At 29.5% G+C, this 25350-nt stretch overlaps 4 protein-coding genes across 5 annotated transcripts in view; 3 read left to right on the top strand and 1 right to left on the bottom strand.

Moving 5' to 3' along the window:
• The first annotated feature begins 709 nt into the window (after window positions 1-709).
• LOC129612435 (splicing factor 3B subunit 2) lies at window positions 710-3582 on the top strand. The gene is made up of 4 exons (XM_055526025.1): window positions 710-880; window positions 935-2722; window positions 2794-3041; window positions 3102-3582. The coding sequence occupies exons 1-4, from the start codon at window positions 845-847 to the stop codon at window positions 3469-3471; spliced, it is 2442 nt and encodes an 813-aa protein (XP_055382000.1). The 5' UTR covers window positions 710-844; the 3' UTR covers window positions 3472-3582.
• Window positions 3583-4878: 1296 nt separating this feature from the next.
• LOC129612436 (TBC1 domain family member 20) lies at window positions 4879-7519 on the bottom strand. Its single transcript, XM_055526026.1, has 6 exons — window positions 7105-7519; window positions 6410-6694; window positions 5969-6316; window positions 5763-5902; window positions 5597-5706; window positions 4879-5542 (listed from the first exon to the last, which is right to left on the bottom strand). Exons 1-6 carry the CDS (start codon window positions 7322-7324, stop codon window positions 5320-5322), a joined length of 1326 nt encoding a protein of 441 aa, XP_055382001.1. The 5' UTR covers window positions 7325-7519; the 3' UTR covers window positions 4879-5319.
• A 6443-nt stretch (window positions 7520-13962) lies between these two features.
• On the top strand, window positions 13963-17621 carry LOC129612397 (importin-4-like). Its single transcript, XM_055525960.1, has 2 exons — window positions 13963-14078; window positions 14132-17621. Exon 2 carries the CDS (start codon window positions 14139-14141, stop codon window positions 17424-17426), a length of 3288 nt encoding a protein of 1095 aa, XP_055381935.1. The 5' UTR covers window positions 13963-14078; window positions 14132-14138; the 3' UTR covers window positions 17427-17621.
• Window positions 17622-22633: 5012 nt separating this feature from the next.
• LOC129612421 (uridine-cytidine kinase-like 1) overlaps window positions 22634-25350 on the top strand; it is a 44384-nt gene continuing 41667 nt past the window's right edge. The window contains exons 1-2 of one of the 2 annotated variants that reach the window (XM_055526003.1): window positions 22634-22906; window positions 23006-23110. In XM_055526003.1, the coding sequence (XP_055381978.1) occupies window positions 23052-23110 (59 nt within the window). In that variant the 5' untranslated portion in view covers window positions 22634-22906; window positions 23006-23051. The remainder of the gene's footprint in view (window positions 22907-23005; window positions 23111-25350) is intronic. The other variant, XM_055526005.1, reaches the window with a different exon arrangement.

Below are 25350 nucleotides of genomic sequence, written 5' to 3' on the forward strand. Positions count from 1 at the left end.
TAATAAACGATTTTTTTTTTATATTTATGCTTTTATTTCATTTGTTTAAACGTACACATTTCATTTTTCCTTAATTTTTGGTAAACATAAAATTTCTAAGACTAACGGCAGCGTCTCCTCTCACTATTATATAACGTAATTTTTACATTACACTACAATAAAGTAATTTTTACAGTACATTCTACATCTACATACAAGAAATATTTTCGATTTCCTCTTATTACCGAACTACATGCATGTGACTGATATCTGACAAGCCTTTTCAGTTTTGCATAATGTGTAAAAAAATGAAGCATTTTGATTGGTTAATAGTATTGTCCGAACGTTCAGACATTGAGTTTAAACGCCTTTAAATCTACGTGAGTTGTGTACAGTTTAGAAAAAAATTGAAAAACGTATATTCTGAAAAACTTAATAGTAAATTCACAAAAAATAAAATTCTTCTCGGGTGAGTTTATGATTACTACAACTTTGTTGAAATACGCCTACACAAAGAGAGTTTTTTGATTACAATTTCTTTTGTATGATACTCAGCTTATGCATAAACTCTCTGTAAGAAGACCATGTAATACCATGTACAGGGGCATGTTGTATGAATTTTTTACCTGTGTCACCTTCTAGTAATATAGAAAACTTCTTTAGTGCTGCCGTGTGTTTGAAAATTTTTATAACGCCGATACATTCTATATTTCTATAACTTAATTTTGACAACAGAAGCAGTCACTAGTACTCGGTATTCGGTAATAAATATAATAATTAATATTGAACAGAAAACAGCAGCTTTTTAGGCTATATTGATGTAAAATATTCTACAATTTATACAATACTATAAGTTGTACAGCAAATGGCTGAACCAAGAAAAGTAGTTGATTATAATGACGTAAGTATTTTTTTGTTTAGAAGTAAATAATATTTAATTAAAATTTAATTAAAGGCGCGTCCAAAAGGATCACTTAACACACCTCCTCCACCAATTAGATTGCCTAATGCTCCCGTAGCTCCTCCTGTAGGGATGTCCCTTCCGCCTCCACCAATTCCTCCACCGGGTCTTCCGCCACCTGGCATTCCACCACCAGTTATGCCCCCACCCATATTAAACAAAGCCCCTCCCGGGAATTGGCCATCATCAAGGCCCCAACCAAATCCAAATGGACAAAATCAAATTAGGCAAAATTCACCACAATCCAATTTAGACCAACCAAAGGGGGGACCAATACCCTTAATGTCTGTAAAAGTAGCTAAACCAGATAACATTGAAAAAAATTCTGAAAATTTAGAAGAAAGTGTAAAAGATGGCGAGAAGAAAGAGGACTCCAATAAGGAAAGCGAAGATGAGGAAACAGATGAAACAAAAGATCAAAAGGACAAGGAATTAATTTTTCCAAAAGCTCTAGAAGATGCTTTAGCCTTAAAAGATATTCGTGCAGCTGATTATCAAGATGGAAGCGAGATATTTACTGTATCAGAAGAGCCTAGCAAACCATCCGTACCTAGTGGTGTCATAAGTACAGATTATGCAGATGCCGAAGGAGATTCTGATGAGGACGATGCCCAATCTGGAGCGAACAAGGAAGCGAATAAGCCGCAAAATAAAAAAGATAAAAGTAAACGTAAAAAAAAGCGAAAAAAGTTGAACAGAAAGGCTAGACAAAACGCTCAGAGAGAGTTTGATGAAAAGGATGATGAACCTTTAGAAAAAAATAAAGAAAATGAGGTTTCAAATAATAAGGAAAGCAAAAATGATGATGTAGCTATTGAATATGTTCCAGAAAGGATAACTGTTGCTGATTTGGCACCAATGTATCGTCAGTTTTACAGAATTTTCGAAATATTTAAATTGGAAAACAAACCAAAATTGCCAGAGAATGAAAAGACTGGTACGGCATTAGAACAAAGTCAAGCTGCCGCGAAAAACGTTGAAAAGCTCTTAGAAGAAGAAGATGATGACATGGAAATTGAGAAAACGGAAGATAAAGAAAAGTTGTCAAAACGAAAATTGAAAAAGTTAACCCGTTTAAGTGTAGCTGAATTAAAACAGCTTGTTGCCAGGCCCGACGTTGTAGAAATGCACGACGTAACAGCTCGAGATCCAAAATTGTTGGTACAATTGAAAGCGCACAGAAATACAGTCCAAGTGCCAAGGCATTGGTGTTTCAAACGTAAATACTTGCAAGGAAAGAGAGGTATTGAAAAGCCTCCTTTTGATCTACCAGCATTTATTAAAAAGACTGGCATAATGGAAATGCGTGAGTCGTTACAAGAAAAGGATGATTCAAAAACCTTGAAGGCAAAAATGCGAGAACGTGCACGTCCTAAAATGGGTAAAATTGATATTGATTATCAAAAATTGCATGATGCTTTCTTCAAATGGCAGACTAAACCGAAAATGTCCATTCACGGTGATTTGTACTATGAAGGAAAAGAATATGAAACTCGTTTAAAAGAGAAAAAACCGGGAGATCTATCAGAGGAATTAAGAATTGCATTGGGTATGCCAGTAGGTCCTAATTGCCATAAAATTCCTCCGCCATGGTTGATTGCACAACAACGTTACGGACCACCCCCAAGTTATCCTAATTTGAAAATTCCTGGTTTGAATGCACCAATACCAGAAGGTTGCTCATTTGGTTATCATGCAGGCGGTTGGGGTAAGCCTCCTGTTGATGAAAATGGTAAACCATTATATGGGGATGTATTTGGAACGAACATTGTCGACTTAGATGTAAGTATAAATAATTTACTATTAACATCTTTTTTTAATTTTTATTTTCCCCAACTTCCATTTTCAATCAGAGTGGTATTGACGAAGGTGATATAGAAAGGAATCAATGGGGTGAACTTGAATCAGAATCAGAAGAATCTTCTGAAGAAGAGGAAGAAGAAGAAGGTGAAGATTTAGTTAACGGAGCCGATGAAACTGGCTTAGTAACACCAGCTGAAGGTTTAGTCACACCATCCGGATTGACCAGTATTCCAGCGGGAATGGAGACTCCCGAAAATATTGAATTAAGGAAGAAGAAAATCGAAGCAGAAATGGAAGAGTGAGAAATTTGAAATATCTTGGAAAAAATATCCAAAAATATTTACTTAATTTTTTTTAGTAACGAAACACCAGTTTTGTATCAAGTGCTTCCTGAAAAGCATGGTGATCGCGTAGGTGCTGCAATGATGGGTTCAACTCATATCTATGATATTTCGGGTGTTAATAAAATGAGAGCCCCTCCACCTCCACCAATTAGTAGCGGAGAGGGCATGGTCGAATTGGCTCTAGATCCATCTGAATTAGATTTAGACAATGATGCTATGGCTCAACGATATGAACAGCAAATGCGAGAGCAACAAAGTCATTTACAAAAAGAAGATTTATCAGATATGTTGGCAGAGCATGTTGCCCGCCAAAAATCAAAAAGGAAACGACAGCAAACTGATACAACTAAAACAAACAAAAAATACAAAGAATTCAAATTTTAAAAAAAAAATAAATCATTTCAATAATCCGATTGTTGATATTATTGTATGTATAACTTTAAAATGAAAAATAAATTGTAAGAAAAAATAAGTATAAAACATAAAAGTTAAGAAATAAAAAAAAATACGTTATTTGTTTTTTAAGTTATCTACATATATAATATTTATTAATACGTAATTTTCACATAATCTTATACAACACATCTCAATTTTAGTTATTTTATTTATTTTATGTACATAAATTACTTTGTGTTTAAAAATTTAATTTTCCAACCCCGACGTTAGAGCAACGAACAGTTGCATACCTAATAAAAAGATAACTCTATGTTTGGTTGCTTCACTTTAATCTTGTTACTCGGCTGGAATTCATTATTATGTTTTTGTTGTGATTAAATTTTTATTTAAAAAAGATTTACAAATCATATTATTTCTTTAACTACATGCACTATATTATTATAAGCAGAAATTAAATTTTTTCTTGTTGTTATTTAAATACAAAATGAGTCTCCGATTGAAATAATAATTTAGTAATAACAATTTTTAAATAATTAAACAAATTAACTTCATTTTTTTTTTTAAAATTCAATGAGTTTCTAAATTTTTCTTGTTCAAAGAGCAACTGCACTTTACTTAAATAGGTTTGTGAGTTGTAAATTAAATTGAAGAAAAACTTTACATAAAAAGTATGAATACCGACGCGAAAAATTTAGAGATTTTATTGCAAAAACATAAAATTTCTTCTTTGGTAACATATTGTACCTAAAATGTACGCTATTCAAATGGATGCAGGTTAAACTTAATTATGTATGTATAACCATTAATTAAAACTACAATTTCTTTGGCAACTATTGTATATGCCACACAATTGATATTTGTGTTTTGTAGTTCAAGTTTTAAGCGAAACATAACGACCATGATCTTAAAGTACCAACAAAAACAAAATTCAATTCAATCAAGTTTTCTTGTGAATTGTAAATCTCAATATGGAAAACTTCATTTTCAAGTTATCCCGCAAAGGCACAAATATTAAAACATTATAATTAAACTGATCTGATTCAAATTTCAAAGTATGTATTCGTATATAATTTTCAAAAATCAGAAAAATAAGTACATATTGCAATTATTAAGAAGGAAAGTATATAATTCAAATATAAAAAAACAATTTTGTAATATTAAAATTATGCAGGAATTGCCCACATAATTTTACATTTTTTAAACTTGAAATGTTAATTTTATTAGATATTTTTTTAATTAATCGGTCACATATTTTACAAATGAAAAAGATTCAACGTGTAGCCCTTAACATTTAATGAATTGTGTAAAAATGATAGAATTCGATTAAAACTATTATTGATTATAAAATAAAAATTGCTTTTTTTGTGATTCTTGATTTTAACTAATATAAATTAATTATGCCAAAAATATTTTTTAAAAACGTTTTGATTTCCGCGATATCCAAAAATTTAAAAATTTCTTTTTATTATTATCATTAAAGTTACAAAACAATACTATATATAATAACTTTTCTTAAATTATATTTTTTCTTTTAATATTTTAGTTTTTTCAATAAGTTTTTTTTTTATGTACTTCCCACTTGCCTTTCTAACTTTTGTATTTATTTCTTTTTTTCCAAAACTTTAAAAAAAGAAAAGATTTTTGCTATTTGCAAACATTTAACAAATTAAATAACAAATTATAAAAATATTATTTATTTACAAATTTCAAAATATTTTTTTTTCAAAAAATTTTCAATTCTCTTTATGGAATAGAAAAACCAATAGCCCATTGTGTTGAAGGTATTTTATGCACATTCGTACCGATATTTTTTGTTAGTGGGAAGTAAATACTTACTCAGCTAAATCCACTACTTAATAATTGTGTTTTATAATAATAAGCATAGAGACCAAATAGTATTGAAAATGCTGTTGTAACAAATATTGTTCGTTTTGTTAACAGTAGTTGTGAAAAATATCTACTAACAATCGATTTCGATTTTGAGTTAATAGCTCTTCTTTCCAATAAAGCTTTACGACGTAATGTTGCCTGCTCCTCTTCAAAAGCTCTTTGTTTTCTCCTAAAATAAAAATGTTTTTTTTACTGAATTAAAAATGATTCCAAAAAAATGTACTCTTTTATCATCATTTCTTCAACTTCCTTTTCCATTTTACTTGGTGGATATTTTTTATAAAGTTCCTCAGCATTTTTTAATAAATATTCAAATGGTAAATCATCTGGAAGCTTTTATTTTAAACTTGTTAAATTACTTATTTTTTTTGTCATTTTAGTTTAGTTACCTGTGATAAAAAACAGTGTAAGCTAGCCATATCACAATCTTCTTTGAAAATGTCATCAACACGATATAACACAATAGCCGCAGTAACATATATTGGTAAAAGGAATGGAGTAGCCAGGAAAAAATCATACAATCGCACAACTTTAAAGAAAATTATAAAAAAAAATAGTTTTGTTTAAAGATAATAATTAGTTCCAATTGTTGCACCTGATCTATAGGAATTTAAACTATGTCCAAACCAAGTTAAATACCATGGCAAGGCAAATAATGTTCCAACTGAAGATTTTTGTAAATATCTACACAATGCTTCATTTTCGTGTTCTATTATTGGATACAAAAACATTAAACGTTTTTGTGTTGGTTCCATTGTTTCTTGCATACATTCAACTAAATGATTTGTTGATAAGATTTCCATAACATGAAATGCAACATCTTCTCCAACGACTAGCAAAAAAGTAATAGCAACATCGTGATAACCCTGATAATATTTCAAATGTGGGTATTTTGTAATTACACGTAATATTAATACTGTAAGTTGATCTTGTAAGGCAATACCTGCAATATTTCATAGTGCGTCAGTTTTATTAAATTCGTTTTTCTTATAGGTACATATATATAAAAAAAAAAAGAAATAATTATTGTATTTACGTTGTTCATATGGAATGCCTGGTGGAAATCTTTTGATTGATCTATTTACATCTAATATAACTTGATTATACTCAGGATGTGATTTCAAATCAGATAGTTTTGGTGCTGGTTCGATATTGTCTGGGTCAACCCCAGCTAATATTGGCCACACTTTGCGTCGTAAATCATCACCTACTAAACCATAATCTGATCGTGCAAAATCTTGATAAATATTTAGTGTTCTAGAGTTTAACAGTGCATTTTCAATTTGTTGACGTTTCTCTTTTTCTTCGCAATTTTCCGGAACTAAAATTAATAAAAAAATGTAGACATTTATCGACAATTATAAACTATGTTAATATATAAGCATTTATTATATGTTAGTGAAAAATATAGTTCAATCAAAAATTCTTTTTGTAAAAGTATTGCATCAGCCTATCAAAGATTGGTTAATTTTAATACGACTTTTTGTAGGCACCTACCCATCCAATGTCATTCAAATTTTTTTTCCTAAACACTTCGTGGTTCTTATATACTATACATAGGTAACTATACATTATGTGTTATTTTAAAAGTATGTCTCATGAATATTTCAAACTAAATATATGCATATACATATGTATTATATATGTATAAAAATTTGATAAAAAAAATTCTACGTAATATCCAAAATTTATTTCTTAATAATTTTTAAGATAATGTAAAATTCTACTTACATTTTTCAAAACTGAGCTCAGTAGGTTCATCTGACCTTCTTTCATGCGTTTCGTTGTTATTTAATAGTTCAAGGGAATGAGTTGTATTTAAATGTTCAATGTTTCCATTGGGTATTTTTTCTATTCTATTGAGTTCTGAACTTTCATCATCAGATTTTTCTTCCGTGTAAAATTTGTCATTCGAATTTTGATCGATTGATTTAACTTTAATATTATCCATTTTATTTCATATTTTTTTATAAATTTTAATGTAATCCTTTCCTGTTTAAGAAAACTAGCAATTTTCTACCAAACTATTAATCACATAAAAATTAGGTTTTGAAATGTTATTAAAATTTTCCCTTTTATTTTCGCTTTTGCGTGCAAAAATCTAAACAAATTATCATCAGGGTTGAAAAGCTGTCATTTTTATATGAACTTAAAATTTCTTAAAATTGACAATTGATTTGGAATGAATATATCAAATTTTTGCTGCTACTCTTGACAAAAGAAAAATATTACTGTCAGCTAACTCAAATTTTAAGGTAGTTAATGCCATCTGTCAGGCCACCAAGCCAGTGTTGTTCATTTTCCTGCAATTGCAAAATTCTGGTGCAATTTAACACAATTTAATGTAACACTGCAATTTGTTTCCATTTGCTGCAACTTTTTATTAAAAAAACAAATTTTTTTTTTGCTCTTTTATTTTAATGTTGAATTGAAGTTTCAAATCGAATTTCACAAAAATGATTAAAAAAAAAATTATATGCACCAACAATGAATTTTTTAAATAGTAAAAATATAAAAAGTGAAAAAAAAAAAAAAAAACGTACAAAAATTTCTATAAAAAAAATTATAGCCCTAATAGGCTTTAGTTCCGAGTATTCAGAGCCTTGCTTTACTCTAAAACATCTGTCGGAAAGGTACGAAGTTATTATTTGACCAAATGGATCGGGTAAATCTCGATTTATTTTAAACAGTAGACCTTCGTGCCAGACTCTATCAAAGGCCTTTGCTACATCCAGGAAGACCCCTGCGCCTATCTGCTTCTTTTCCAGGGCATTTTCAATAAAATCGGTTATTCTATGTACCTGATCAATGGTAGAATGTTTACATCTGAAACCAAATTGATGGTCCGGAATGAGTTTTCTTGCTTCTATTTCGGGTTTCATTCTGTTTAGCAGCAATCTCTCAAAAATTTTGGATAGAATAGGCAAGAGAGAGATCGGTCTGTAAGATTTAGTTTCGTTTGCTGGTTTACCAGGTTTGACAATCATCAGAACCTCAGCTGCTTTCCATTGCCCAGGTACATAATTCAAACGAAAGGAAGCATTGTATAGATAAAGCAGCATCTTTAGAGCTTTCAGTGGAAGTTTCTTAAGTATGTCCGCTGTGATCAGGTCATACCCAGGTGCCTTTTTGTTCTTGGTATTTTTTATTTCATTTCTCAATTCACTAAGCTTTATTTTCTTAATCTGGGTTTTAACTGGAGGAGCGTGAAGTTGGATGTTTTCCAGATGCGTCTGTCTTGGTAGAGGTTCAAATATCTTTTCGAGATAATTTGCAAACACGTTAGCCTTTTCTTTATCATCCGAGGCCCAAGAATCGTCATCCTTTTTGATTGGCGGATTTAGTTCTCTAGGTCTATTGATACCTTTCACTGTTTTCCACAGCGAGTAATCAGTGTCTTTTTCAGCTGTCAAATTTTGAAGGCGATTGGCAATAGTTTCGTTTTTAATGTCTTTTAGTAGAACTTTAAGTTTATTGCTCAGCTTATTGAGTTTAGTTTTGTCAGTTGGGCAGCGTGTGACTTGCCATATTTTTCGGGCCTTTCTTTTCTCTTTGATGAGCCTCCTGACTTCTATAGGACAATTGAGGTTGCCATTGGCCACCGGTTTTCTAATTTGAATAGTATTGTTCCAAATGGCACCTTGGACATTAGTGATAAACGAATCAAGCTGTTCCTCTAGTTGAGCTTCATTCCTCAAGGACACTTTGTCGTCAATAATTTCGTCAAGTTCTTCTCTAAACTGAGTCCAATTAGTTGTTTTATTAGCTAATCTAGGAGCATCGTCAATCATTATAATGGTTTCACTTATAGTTAATATCACAGGCGAGTGATCAGAGTTGAGATCAAAGTTTTCATCAATGCTAATATAGTTTTCAGCTACACCTCTAGCAATATAGAAATCAATAACATCAGGCAATCTGTTCGGGTCATTAGGCCAGTATATAGGTTTTCCCGAAGAAAAGAAAGAGCAATTTAGTTCTCTCCCAGCTTCATAGAGAGCCCTTCCTTTAGGACTCGTTAATCTAGAGCCCCAAAATACGTTTTTAGCGTTAAAATCTCCTCTTAATATGAAGTGGTTACCCATTCTTTTTAACATTTCTTTGTAGTCTGCGTACCTCATGTTATGTTTTGGAGGGCAATAAATGGCCGAAATTTTAATTTCCTTATTTTCACCGAGCTTATCTGCATACTTTCTTCTTCGATTTCGGGTTCCAGAACGTGTTTGATATTTTCTTTAACTATGATACATGATCCTCCCCTTGCATTGTTTGCGGGATGTAAAGCAGAGTAGAGCTTGTAACCCCGCACCCTTAAACAGGACTCTCTCGTAAAATGAGTTTCCGAAATAAGACAAATGTCTATTTCTTTTTTATGCAAAAAGATTTCTAGCTCTTGGATATGATTGGTTAGTCCATTAGCATTCCACGTCATTATTCTTAAAGTATGTGTCATCTTTTAATGCGCCACGTGTTTATTTTATTTTCTATGTTGTCCAGTCGATTCCAAAGTTTCGTTTGTTGGGCTTCGGATTGCTCTAGTTTCTTTAAAATTAATTCTATCATTACCTCCACAGACTTACTTGGGGTAGTGTTACTTGAAGCTGCTAGGGCGAAAGTTCTATTTCCTAACATCTTAGGATGCGGGCTCTTGTTATGAGGGGTGATCACTTTCGGAACCGCTGGTTGGTCTAACGCAGGGGTTTTTGGAGTCTTTGGCATAATTGGATTAAGGTTTCTTTTCCTTGCTTTTTATTTTGAACAGCTTGGTTCCTTCGTCTTTGCAACTCTTTTGCTACTTCACATCCCCGATAGTTCGCTGGGTGATTGCCGCCACAGTTAGCGCATTTTGCTGGAGCGCTCCTATCGAGATCACAGCACGCGGTGAGATGATCTCCGCCGCATTTAAGACACCTTGGGAGCTTTTTACAGTATTTTTTGGTGTGGTCAAAATCCTGACATCTTTTACATTGAGGAATTTGATTCGAATTTTTCCTCAATGCCTCTATTTTTACAGGAATATTTAATATCGATCTGATATCATAAATTTTCTGGATACTTTCGTTTTTGCTGAATGTTAGATGATCTACAATTCCAACTATGTTAATAGGAGGAGGCCTTCTATCTTTTATTACTTTATCAGCTGTCTCTTTATCCGATTTGCATCCAGTAGATATATTGGAAGCGTTCTTTGAAGGAACTTCAGGTTTTTGCAGCTGACCAGTTGACTTTTTAATATCTTTGCAACTGGTGGATAAAGCCCCGTTATAAGCATCATTTTTAGAATGTGATAGGTTTGGTTTAACATTTTTACTGATAGATGCAGTTTCTTTAGCCATTTCCGGGGAAGAATTGGCCTTTCTCTTCTTGTGTTTTTTGGTAGTTTTTGCTACCCAGTTTGCATTTGCATCTGTTTCAAAACCCGTTAGGTCCTCACTGCTGTTGCTCCTAAAGTTCCTCGCTGAGACTTTCATCTCCAGTGCAGCTCTCAGATTTTTATTTTCCAATTTCACCTCGCTTAGCTCCTCCAAGAGTTTATGTAGGAGAGCTTCGTTCTCTACCATTTTTTTTCGCAGTTCTTCACACTCTTTTAAGTAGTTTGTAGAAGAAGCAGGAGATTCGGGAGGAGTACGCTTAGTTAGCGAGCTCCTGGAACCAATACTGGCGTTTGTCAAGATACTAGATTGTTTCGTACCTGTAGTTAAATGCAATAAGTGACCCCCCCCAGAATCCGTGGGGTCAGCCTCCAAAGAGGGTGGATTCACCAAAGGTTTTGGCTTACCACCTGGGGTACAAAATCCAATTGTTTTGTTCATTGCATGTTACTTGTGTTATTTTGTAAGAGTTAACCTCTCTGAATGGTTGCATATCTGCTTCATCACGTTTTACATATATCTATAAATTATCTGAAGCTATGCATTATTTGAATCAGATTCAGAAGATCAACATCCGGCAATAGAAATTAAATATGTTAAAAAATTTAGAGTTGAGTGGAAAAAGGAATTTCCACGGATCGAGAATAAAGAAAACAAAAGTCTTTGTACTTGGTGTGAATAATTTTTAGTAAATAATGTTGGTATTTTAAGACGACACAGTTCATCGAATACTCTCAAAAAAAACAAACTGTTGTAAACTGAAAAATCAACCTAAAATATCAGATATATGTATCTAACACTCAAGAATTTATTAAAAAAACTAACCATATAAAACAAGCTGAACTAAAAATTAGAATGTTGTTCATTGAAAATAATTTGTCATTTTCATTGATTTCACCCTTAATTTTAGTTTTTCTTTTGTGCAATACAAATTAAAGATGAATTCAAATAAATTATTAAAGAAAGTTAATGGCATTTTTAGTTTTTGATCTCTAAATATAACTTTTTGACATTGAAAAGATCAACAGATCAAGTTATATTTAAATATAATCATATTTTTATCATAATTATCAATGAATGTAATAATTTTATAGATAATTAATAATTTTATATTAACACTTTGCTGTTATTCGGAAACTTTGTTGTCAACATTCTTTTTTTTTTAAAGGCACTTTTGAGATGGAATTTATCAACCGATTTTTTTGAAATTTAAAATTTAAATTTCATTTAAAATACATAATTTAGAATTATTTTATATTACAATTATAAATTACATTTAAAATACATGATTCTACATATATATTTATTTGAAATTTAAATTTTAAATTCCGACACCTCTTCCATTTAAACTCCATCTAAATTTGGAATTTATTATTGATTTGCTCTCTGAACTTGGTGACCTGTTAGATATATATGGCATTATTAGAGAGCTAAGCACTGCTTTCCTATATGCGTCTAAGATAAAATCTATAATAAAGTCATATGATTCTTTACATATTCCGTGACTTTAATAATGCTTTAAAAAAGATTTCAGTACTTTATTAATACGGTTGTAGTACGCTCTCAGAACTTTAAATTGTAAAAAAAAACTACTGAAGCTTTCCGTAGATTTTGGAATACAATTTTTATCATATCAATACAACTTTCACGTTTATTTGAAAATTTCAATTTAAAGTTCTGTGCAAATGTTCATTTTTATAAAACGTTCCCACATCATTAAAAACATAGCATTCTTATGCTGCATTTTAGGAAAAAAATTTGATAACTAGAACTTTATTACTGAAAATATATGCTAGTTTATTTTATCGGTTGTTTCTGGCAACTTTTATATGACAAGGTATAAGAAAAGCGTGCTTGATTTTTTCGATACCCAATTTACTTTTATTCGTCTCCACTACGTATAAAACGCATTTAGGAAAAGTGTACAATGTCAAGAGCTTTCACTAAACTTTTTGGAATTTTATGCTATTGAACATTTTTGAAAAAATATAATTTTCGCCATTTAACTTTAAAAAAATCTGACAGTCAATTTGATGAGAGTAGAATAATTCCTGTATTTTGATATTTGGTGTAGACAAAGTCTGCTACCAAACAATGTTTACATATACGCCTTTAATCATATTCAAATTTAATTTTAGTTACTATTCACATATATACGAGTTACTATAAATTTTATTTACTGTGAAAAAATGCAATATTTAATCTGACTTTATCATTAGAGTTTTATTTGCAGATTTTGTCGTATATGTCCACAATACCTTAAATTTTGTCGCACACGTACACAATATTTTAAATAAAATTGGAATGTCAAGTCTAATCGAAGCTATACATTAGATTAAGTTTGATGAAAAAAACAGAAAACTATCCGATTACTGTGTCCATGCGATGACTTTGGATTACTGGTTCCATTCCCCTTGACAAAAAATTTTGTTTTTGTTTGTAGAGGAAATGACATTTATCTTAACCTTTAATGTAAGAGTCGTGCTGCATATCTTATCGGTAAATTTCCTGCCTGATTTTTGAAAATAATTTAGCACAAACTAAATTTTCTAGAAAATTTTGCTACAGTCAGGTATTTCAATTCAAATATTTAAAACATTTGCTGCCAAAATCGGTGTAAATAATGGTAAATGCTTAACAGATCTTATCTTAGATATCGTTCATTTATTATTGCTACAGCAAAATCTAAAATTTAATCTGAGTCTGTGAAAGTCGTATGTCAGACCTTGTCTGACGGCAAATAACAAAGTTTCTGTATTCTCATCAGATTTAGTGTTCATCATTGTTCTCAAAAATCTGATTTAAACTAAATTAATGCAATAATTTAAATTAAATCATTACACAGGCATTAATATCATTGGAAATAATATTAACGTAGAATTAAAGTTTATTATGAATTTTTATTTGTGCTTAATGCAAATACTTCATTGGAAAATAATGTAAAATACATTAATTTTTTTTGTAACTGTTGTTTAATTGGGTTGTTTAATTTGAATTTTCTTTACAAATGGTAAACAATAATTTTTAATAAATTATTCATAGTAATCAATAATAAGAAAATCAGTATAAAATTTTAAATGATTTTTTTTCTATTCAACTAAAATTTCTTTATAATATTAAAATCACAGTTGTCAAAATAGTTTAATATCGATAGTATTAGATAGCATGAATCGATAGTATTTAATGCTAATTTAAAATTACTATCTTTGGTATGCGGTGCCTTACTGCCTTATTTTTTCAATTAAATATAGGAATTCTATCACGCGAGATTTTTGCGGCAGACTTGAGAGTTTGGATTAACGAACATACCAGTGATTAATTTCTTAAACTTAGGTTGTAAGATAATTTAATAAAAAAAATTATATTTTTAACTATTGCTTTTGTAGCAAGAAAATGGAGCAGATAATTAGTAATTTATTAGTTTCTGATAGTGAGGTTATAAAAAAGGCATCGGCAGATTTAAATGAGGCTCTTAAGAATCCAAATGCAATACCTGCTTTGATGGAAATTACAATCGCGTCTCCAAATCCTCAATTAAGGCAATATTCAGCGGTTTTATTGAAAAAACAATTAGGCAAACTACGTAGTTGGCAAGCTCTCTCAACAGATGATAGAAACGTGATTAAAGCAAATATGCTGAGTGCCCTTACTAGAGAGAGTGAAAAACCAGTTAGAACTGCGATAGGACAATTGGTAGGAGTTTTAATAAAACATGAGGATAATTCGGGTGGCGGAGCATGGGTGAACGAAATTTTAAAATTTATATTCGAATATTGTCGATCATCTAATGCAAATGAAAGTGAATTGGGATCATCTGTGTTTGCCGTTTTAACTGATACAGCCCCTGATCAATTTATTTCTCATATAGATGCCATTTGCGAAATGTTTGTGGCGGTTTTGATGGTCAGCGATCAGGCTAACCCTAATGTCGTTTATAACATTATAACTGGGATGTCTCACTTAGTACCTTTTATATTAGGTCATAACGGCGCTGAGCACACATACCAGAAGGCTATTCCAATTGTAGTTAAAACATTAGAAGCTTTAGCTCAAATAGATTCTGATAAATTTGTAAAAGCTTTCGAAATTTTGGAAAATTTAGCTGATTTTACACCTAAGCTATTGACATCTAACACCCAGTTGTTGATTGAATTTTGCCTTAAAACAGCAAGTAACTTTCAAATAGACTGCTCAGCACGTGTTAAAGCAATATCGTACGTTGGCTGGTTAATTAGATTAAAAAAGAAAATTGTTATTAAAATGAAACTTGTTGAACCTATTTTACATGTTATTTTCAACTTAATGTCTGCAGAACAGGAAAATGAAGACGATGACGAAGATGAAGATTATTTCTTAGGGAATGACTTATCCAAACCTACTCATTCTGCAACACAAACTATGGATTTAATGGCTTTGCATATTCCTCCAGAAAAATTTATTCCACCATTACTTCAACTTTTGGAACCTGCTTTACAAAGCAATTCTCCTTACTCGAAGAAAGCGGCTTATCTTTGTATGGCTGTTATTGCTGAAGGGTGTTCTGAAGCCATTTGCTCAAAATATTTACCAACATTCTTAGAAATTGTTAAAGTAGGGATTATTGATCAAAATGTTATAGTGCGAAATGCGGCATTTTTTGCGTTAGGTCAATTTTCAGAGCATCTTCAACCAGATATTACAAAATTTGCTCCAGAAATTTTACCAATTCTTTTTCAATATTTACATCAGCTTTGTAATGAACTAAAATTAAAGACTGGAGACGGGAATGAACCTAAACATTTTGATCGAATGTTTTATGCTTTAGAAACCTTTTGCGAAAATCTCGATAGTGATATTGTTCCACACTTACCTATTTTAATGGAAAGATTATTTGATGCTCTTGACCCCCGCAATTCCGTTAAAGTTCGAGAATTGGCTTTGAGTTCGGTCTGTGCTGCGGCTAATGCAGCAAAAACAAACATGTTACCTTATTTTCTTCAACTAACAGAGGGCTTAAAAATGTATTTGCAAAAATCTGAGAATGAGGATGTGATAGCCTTAAGACCACAGGCAATAGATACATTAGCTGCTTTAGCTAGAACAATTGGGAAAGAAAATTTTATGCCTCTTGCAAATGATACTATGAATTTCGCTTTAGCGCTTCTTGAAGAAGCTGATGATCCTGATTTGCGTCGTGCGCTTTATAATTTAATAGCAGCTCTAGCCGAAGTGGTAAATGAAAAAATGGAACATGTTTTCCCAAAAATAATAGAAAAAATTTTTGATACTGTAGTTAATACTGAAGAAATTATTCCAGAGTATAAAGAAAATGCTTTATTAGATGGAACGAATCCAGTAACTCGCGAAGAAGGCAATGATGCCGATGATGCAGAAATTGATATTGAACATTCAGATAATGAAAATGATGATCAAGATGATATAGCTGGATACAGCGTGGAAAATTCTTATTTGGATGAAAAAGAAGAAGCAATTTTAACGTTGAAAGAATTCGCGCAACATACCGGATCAGCTTTTAATCCTTATTTGCAAATGGCATTCCAAAATGTTTACAAAATGATAGACCATGTTCAAGAGGATATTAGAAAAGTGAGCATAGATACTTTGGTTGCTTTTGTTATATTTTTATATAAACAAAAAAATGAAGAGGGAACAAGAAATGCTATACAAATTTTACTTCCTAAATTGGCTCACATTGTTAATAACGATGAAGAATGTTCTGTTGTAATGTGCGCTTTGGAAGGTGTTGCTGAGTTACTAAAGGAAATGAAATGTTTTGTGATTAGCGATGAAAATAGCATGGAATTGATTTTCTGTTGCATTAATGATGTAATGTCTGGTAAAATAGCATGCCAATTCGATGAGCAGGAAGGTGAAAACGATGAAGATGATCCAGAGGAAAGTGAATATGATGAAGCAGTCGTTGAAACTGCTGGAAACATTTTACCTTTATTTGGACGGGCCTTGCAACCAGATCAATTCGCTGTATTTTTCGAAAGAATATCTCCAATAATTATACAAAAAATTGAAAAATCTAAGAAAAATGATTATAACGGAGATTCTATGCGCTCATTTGCATACGGTGCTTTAGCAGAATGCTTCCAGCCCTTATTACATAATACCGAAAAATATTTTGATATTTTATTGCCAATCTTGTTAGATGGTGTCAGTGATAAATCAGAACAGGTCAGGCAAAATTCTGTATATGGTACTGGGGAAATGGTTTTTTATGCAAAAACAAAATCGTTTTCATCATATCCACATATATTGACTGCTCTATCACATGCTGTTTCGAAAGAAAAACATCAAGGCGTTCTTGATAACATATGTGGTGCTATTGCTCGGTTAATTATTACAAATAGTAATTTAGTACCCTTAGAGCAAGTATTACCTGTATTTATGGGTCAGCTTCCTGTTAAAGAGGATTTCGAAGAAAATAATTCTATATTTAAATGTTTTAAACAACTTTATCTTGATGGTAAGGAGATTTTAATACAGTATTTGGAACAAATAATAGCCTTCGCAACTGATATACTTTATAAAAAGGAATATAAAGATGAAGAGACCTATAATAATGTTTTGGGCTTTATCAAAGAAATTAAAGATAAATTTCCAGAAAAATATTCGACTGTTATTAATTCTAATCCGGAAGCAGCTACATTTTTAAATTCATTATTTTTGTAAAGATCACGAATCACGGAATGGAATTAAAAATTTTTTAATTTATATAAATAAATATATATGTGTATATTTTGTAATACAGCTTTCACATTATTGTTATTTTAAAAAAAATATTTTATTTAAAACAAATCTCATTCTATATACATAATTATTCTTGATATTGTAAACATTATCTTTTATAAATAATATATAAATAAATATTAATTTTTGTAAAAAAGAAAAATAAGCTTTTAAATTAAAAAAATTACAACTGAAAAATTACAGTAATACGGCGATGTATTTCATATAATCTGCTTGAGTTTAATTGAATTGTGTAACAGTATTCCTTACTTTAATTGTGCAGACACATATATATATATATGTATTATAACTCCAACACTTTTACGTTTGACCAAATTCTGGATATAACATTTTGATATGCATTGCGTCCGTCGAAGTTGCACATTGCATAAAAAGTTTGTAAACTGCGAATTCTACAACAAATTTACATTTTTTTATTTAGTAATTTTTTAAATTCAATTTTTTACGGTTTTTTATGTTTCCAATTTCTTCTAGTATCAAGCCAGGTATTTCAAAGCAAAAATTATGCATCCGCGACTTCCAAAACACAATTTAAAAAGTTTTAATACAGCTTAAATGCCGTCTAAGTACAGTTTTACAAAAATAAAAAGCTTTTGAAACTTCTGCATTGTATGAAAAATGATATTGAATATAGGCCTGTCTGGGATAAAACTTGAAAAAACTTTAAAAAGAGAAGAAGAAAGAATTGTCATTTAAAAAAAATGAACTAGACACAAAACTTCAAAGAAACTTTTACAAACTTTATAAATATGCGATAAACTTCAAATTTCAAAGTTTTAATAAACGTAAATAAATATTTTTTAGTTTTACCAAAAACTGAAGATTTGATTTTGGATTATAAAAGCGTGAAACTTAGAAAAAATCATTTGTAACGCCTTTTTAGTTATTTTAATTTACTTATTTTTAATTGAAATGATTTGAAGAAAAAATTGTTGACGAAAAATTTTTAAAACACTAAATTTTGCTTTAGAAGACTTGAAATTTAAACATTGAGAAAATGAGAATGTCCCCATTTCCTCTCATTTTTGTTCAAAAAGTATTATCCCAGACGCTTTGCATGCAAAACCTTCACAAAGTTTTTAAAAGTTTATAAAAATTTTCTTATCCCGGACAGACTTTATATTTGCTATTAACAAAGTTTTGAAATAAGTACCCGTGTAAATAAATAATTGTACAAAAAGCAGTCTCAATTTTTTCGCTACACGCTCTGCTTTTGTTGTTTTACGTTTCGACTGCGTATTCGATGCATTTTAGAATAGTGTAAAATGTCAATGGCTTGTAATATACATTTTGGATATGCACAATTCAAGTCGGTCACTATTTACCATATATATGTATGTACACAGTACAACCATAAGTATTCAGCTTTTCAAATTTTATTACTTTAAGATGACGTTAAATCTGTACTTTGAAAGAAGCTTATTGTTTTCTTCGTAACAGTAAAAATTATTGATTTTTTATCAAAAAGATGTTTGAACTCAAAAAGAATTATGGTTAATTTTACTAATTTTAATTTTGAATCAATAACAATTTCGAAAACTGATTGAAAAATAAAAAAAATAAATTGAAGTGTAACACTCTTTAGATAAAAATAAAATTTGGAATTATGTGAACAATACATACATAAACATGTATATTAAAACTATAATTTCAATTAAGACAACCGGTATTTTTAAAATTAAGTTTGCTTTTAAACCTTCTAAGTTACAACTTATAGAATTGTGATGTGTAGTTGTGAAGAAGAAAATGCAAATATTGTAAGGACACGTAAATATAATATAAAGGATCGACCAAATCCATTGTAGATCTCAAAGCGTTTAAGTTTCCACTTTTCCTTCTATATATTTTTAACACTTTTCCAAAAAATTTTTGAAAAAAATGCTTATTAGTTTCACTCTGTCCGTCCGTCTGTGGTCATGTTTACAAAACTACACGCTTGAAGATAGAAAGCTGAAATTTAATATGTACATAGATCTTTACTAGAAACTTATTTCCGTAGAACAAAATTTTTATCTATCTCCCCCCTCTAAAAGTTATCCCCCCCTAAAAATGCCATTTTTAAACTATTTATTGTAGTGAAACCATAAACATTTTTCAAATTGCAAACGGAGAAAGGCAGTGGCTTGCTTTCCCCAGCGCTTTTGGAAAATAAACCTTGTTAAATTTTAAGAAAACAAAACGGCCGCTTAAATTTACCGTTATGCAAAATCTGTTTTTTTTTTTAATTTTTGATGTCATTTTTCTTCTAGACTCCAGGTTGTGAGAGCCTTAAATTTTAGTAGGTTTTAGGCACTAACAAATAGTTCATTTTGTTAGAAGAAAATTTTTTTCCACCTCCACCTCCTCTCAAGTTATCGCCTCTTGAATTTTGTAAAATTTAAATTTTTGCCGCCTTATATTTCTGAAACCGCAAGCTTTTTCAAACTTCTATAAACGCAGAAAGCTAACGGTGAATGACATTACAAAATATAAACCATGACATTAAAAAATATAATTATTTTTCTTAACTCACGCAACTAACCCTCAAAATCGAACATTATGTTTTTTAAATTTTGATTTAAAATTTATTTCCTCGATGCGCTACATTCGGATTGTTTTCCATTGATTCTACTAATTTTGCGGGCAGTTCCCGATTTTTTCTTTTAACTAAATATACAAAGTATTTCGCATAAGGTGGCAAACATTTTTAATGATGATTCTTTGATCGATTTCTAGCAAAAATTGTTGGGGGGAGGGTACAGATATACGCGTTTTTGTATTAAAGGCTGTTGAAAAAAAGTACCAGATTTTTCCTGCATATAAATAAAGGCTTATAACTTTGAAGCCATGCGACATAGAGCAACAAAACTTCAAATATATGTATATAAAAATTACTCTAACAATTTTTCAAAATTTTCTGATATTTTACTTTTTTTATTTGCAGTATTATAAAACTTTGAAGATCTTTGCAATTATAGTATAAAAAAATCTGTTAAAACATGACGGCAATCTCACAAATAGTTATTACTTATTTTTGTTATATTTTTTTTCAATAACCTATTTCTAAAAAGGGTTGCATAGTAAATGCTTGAAAAATTATAAAAAATTGCATAAAAAATTGATCAAATTTAAGTTTATTTTTAATACATTCTCCGATTTTTTAAAATTTCTTAAAAAAAATATTTTAGTTTTAACAAATGTGTAAGTTTGTATTTAACATGCAGAAAAGTATAAATAAAGTGTTACTTTTGCACTTTGAATTATCTGAAACATGAAAACACTACATCTCAAAAACTGAACATGAAACAGTGTTAAAACCAACTAATTAGAAATACTAATTAGTATTTCTAATCCATTGGATTGGGTATCGTTAATTTGTAGTAATTTATACCTAGTTCATTTTCTTTCATAGTATTCTAACAAATATTTGTATTATTAGAATTTTAATTAGTGTAACATTTTTACATATTACAGTGGAAATTATTTTCTATAAATAAATAATAATTGAAATAGCACCAAAAATTATCAAATACAAAAAATTTACAAATTTTTCTAAGATATTAAAAAATTTTATAACACATAATTTTTATTTTGAAAAGAAAACCATTTTTAAATATAAATCAATTTTAAATATAAAAAAATTAACGAAATTTTTTTTCCAATTATTTATTACAACTAAGCCTAGTGACAGCCTATAGTAACTTTTTTATCACTTTCAATGGTGTGTTGGGTAGACATTCAGAGATATCTTCCAAAGAAATATTCTTTTCATTTTAGCTTAGCTGGGACTTGTTTTCAAATCAAGAGTCGCCTCAGGATTGTCAAGAATTGCAGCTTCTCCATGTTTTCATGATCTCCAATTCTGTATTTGTGCTTTTTAGCGGTTTGATTTATTTCTTCTTGGACCGTTGCAATATTTAGGTTTCTGTGGATAACAATGTTTCGCACATACTAAGGGGAATTTACAAGTTCTCTTAAAATTCGATTTTTTACTCTTTGAATTATGAATATTTTACTTTTATTGCTAAGCCACATTGGTTTTAGAATTTGCTAATATGAACGGAAAGTGTTAAGCCAATACGTTTCTTGTTTAATTTCTCTTTTTCTTCTTAATATATACCTTCCCCGTAAGTTTAGCATCCAGATTCATGTGCTGGTCGACCATTTAAATAAATATTATTTTTTTATATGTGATTTTGATTCATTCAGTTTGATCCATTTATTAGTCCAGCTATTAATCAAGTCTATTGATCTTTGTAGTTTTTCATTGCACTCTACTATGCTATGTCCTACAGAAAAAATGACAGTATCATCTGCCATGGTTGCCGTGGTTGTTTCATCATTTATGGTTATGTCCCTTGTGTATTGCAAATAAAGAACTGGTCCTAGGACACTGCTCTGTATTCACTTTCAATACTTCAAGTTTAAACATAAGCATAAAAAAAAATATTGCCATTTTGTCAAACTATGGCAGCCCCATACGAAAAGCTGTTTTTTTTTTCTTCTGTATAATATCAATAACGATCGACTGATACTACGATACTTAATATGTCGGTTAAGAAGCAGAAAGCATTAAGTCAGGAAACTGTGTTTTGAGTAAATTCAATTTGAAAAAATCGTAAAATTGTAAAACTAATCAATTAGTGCAATTCGATTGGTTTTTTTAATTTCTGGATTTATAAACTATATTCTGGATTTGCATGATTTTTTGCCACAACAAAGATTATATTATACTGATTTAATTCATCTATGCAATCCGAATTCTAAAAAAATGCACTTAGTGCTTTCTGCTTTTTAACCTACGATATGCACGTTAAGGATTGTTAAACTTACGATATAAGCATTATGCATGTTCCAAGCTGCTATAATTGGTATTTTGTAAAAGAATTTTTGAAAGAGCTGGTGTAAATCACAGAATAATTCTGTTTCTTTGGCAACACCAAATTGATTTTGTTACCAACATTAACAAGTTGTCATATCGGCAAATTAACGAAATGTCAGATACCAAATCAGCTGTTTTATATATAAGTCGGAGAATATAAATAATAACAAACACCATAAAAGATAAAGTACATTACATACTACATATTGAATGTAGAGCAAGGAAAATATAAATAAGTTGAAATATATAGGAACATTATATATTTATATTATAAATTAAGTGATAGTTCACTTTTGTTAAATTTAATACGCATGTCCGGTTCTTCTTGTCATTTTTCTTTTGATTCTGAAAATAGAAAGCACGTTTATTGAAGCAATTTCCAATAAAATATACCGTAGATGACTTATGGCAACAAAATAAAGCAATAATAAAATTTTGAAAGTGTAATTACTTTTTTGCACAAAGGATAAATTTTTTTATTTTGGATTTATATTAGAAGGCAGGAAAATTTTATTTTGGTTTTAGACAGTTTTAGAGAAAGGTAAAATTATGTTAGATCTATAACGTGGCATATCTGCATTATTTAGTATTTGAATATAAAAATTTAACCTTTCCATTTTTTTTTGTAAACTTTTCATAGAGAAGTACTTACCTTAGACAATTTACGAACGTACAAACTACATAGAATGGCAAATTATCAAAAAGTTGTAAAATTTGATCCACCATCGTCAGCATCTTCTGACAGGTAATTTTAAAAATCTTTTTAATAAAATGTATTAGAAACATTTGTTTAACATAATAAAGATTTTGTCTTTAGCTATCAATCATTTATGTATATAGGCACATCTTACTAAATACTTATTCATGCCTATTATATTAATTATGCCACATACATACATACATACATTTATTAATTTTGAACATTAAAAACTATTTTAGAACAAACACCACGTGGGAATGTTTGGTTCTATTAGCTCAAAAAATATATCAAAAAGAAAAAATAAAGGAATAACATTTAAAATGTTTTACAAAACCTTAGTGTAATAGTTTTACTTCCGATTAGGTTACAAAAAATGCTTTTGGTATTAAAAAAATTAATTTATAAGTTAAAATTTATAAGTTATATTTTCAAGGTCACGTATTCTATTAAAAACCAAAACAATTGACCTATATACATATTACATATATATATGTATATATATATATTTATATGCACATACATATATATATATATATATTACATATATGTACATATGTATATAGAAAATTCACTTTTTCATTTTAATTTTCTTTATCAACCCTTCAGATTGTATTGCAAATCTTAATCATAATAGCTCTTATAAAATATAGTTATAATAAAAACTTCCAAATATGTATGTGTAAAGACTGCACAAAATTTTTGAAATTTTGTTTTGAAATTTTTTGCGAATATTTTGATGTGGGTACTATGTACCGTTATTACTGTTATTCAATGCATGTAACAGTGTGGCAACGCGTTTGTTCCTTGTTTTCATAAAATGTTATACCTACAAAGTGAATTGTTATAATATATACATTCATAAACTTATTTGTATATATGTATATAAATTTTTAAATTCTATTAATAAAATTTCTTTACTTAAGTATGAGGGAGTGAAGTATTGTTCATGTTATAACTAAATTGTAATCAAAAATCATATTTAAAGTTTAGTTCTGATCATTTCAGGTTTAATCTAATTATATTACGAACGTAATACATATATGTACATATTAAATGAAATATTTATATTTTATTTAAAATATCGGCAATGAAACTAAAATATGCATACACTTGTACATACTACATTATAATATCAAATTTAAAAAAATTGTATAAAATTATTTATAAAATAAGCAATAAATAAATTTCAAAATTATATAAATTTTATTATTTAAAAAAAGTAGTTTAAAATTTTTAGGACATTTATTTTAGTAGATTATTTTTTGTATGATAAAATAACTATGTATATTTTTTTGTAAATTTTAACTATTTTAATTTTAGTAAATTAATCATCCTTCTTAAATTTGAATTCCCCTTTTTGTTTTATTACATTTACTTAATCTACTTTCCATATTGTATATGTATAATTAAAAATAAAATATGTATATGCGCAAATGCATGTACATATAACGATTTTATACTTATTAGATTGGTAATAGTAAATAAAATTTATTTTTCTCTTTATTCACCCTTTATAATTATGTACATGGCATACACGTTTTTTCTAACATAATAACACATTATGTATGTAGGCAAATAAAAGTTCATAGTATCATATTAATTTTTCAATAACATAATCATCAATTGATTTATAATTCATGTATACCCTTTTCTTAATCTTTGTTTTTTGTCATTGTTGTTTTTCAATAGGTTTCGTTCCTTTTTATCAAAGGATTAAATCTGTAGCTCCGAATTTTTTGGTTTTCTTTTTTGAATCGAATCCTGGACATAACAAATATTTCAGTTAGCCGTGGTCAAAACTAAGAATTTACTAACAAAAAGATTTACTAACTTTTTTACCATTTATTTTTTTAGTTTTGACCTACCCATGCCCACTTCATACAAAATGTGTTTAAGTCATAGACGAAATTGATTAAGGCTTCGTACATATATATTTCAAATTTAACGGACAAAAATTGTTATTTAATTTAATTGTGCTTCTTTTCAAAGGCTTTATTGTCTTTATCATTCACATTTATACGAAACTATGATTCATTTTTGGTGTCATCATTAACGAATGAATTGCCAAAAATAGTTGCCAATGTGCGTTATAAAAAATGAATAACACAGGGGCTTATCATTCATTCATTTTTTCTTTGGTTAAAGGTAGTTTTTGTCTTTCACTCTCCATAAACCATTTTTGTGTTCGTGTGCAAATGGAAATGAAATGTATATTAACTGTAAACGCAGCTAAAATTATTTTGTTTTGCCATTTGAAAAAGTTTCAAGAATCAAGCATATGATTG

This window comes from Condylostylus longicornis, unplaced genomic scaffold (genome assembly GCF_029603195.1).
Source record: "Condylostylus longicornis isolate FDR11 unplaced genomic scaffold, ASM2960319v2 ptg000072l, whole genome shotgun sequence".
Taxonomy (NCBI): domain Eukaryota; kingdom Metazoa; phylum Arthropoda; class Insecta; order Diptera; family Dolichopodidae; genus Condylostylus; species Condylostylus longicornis.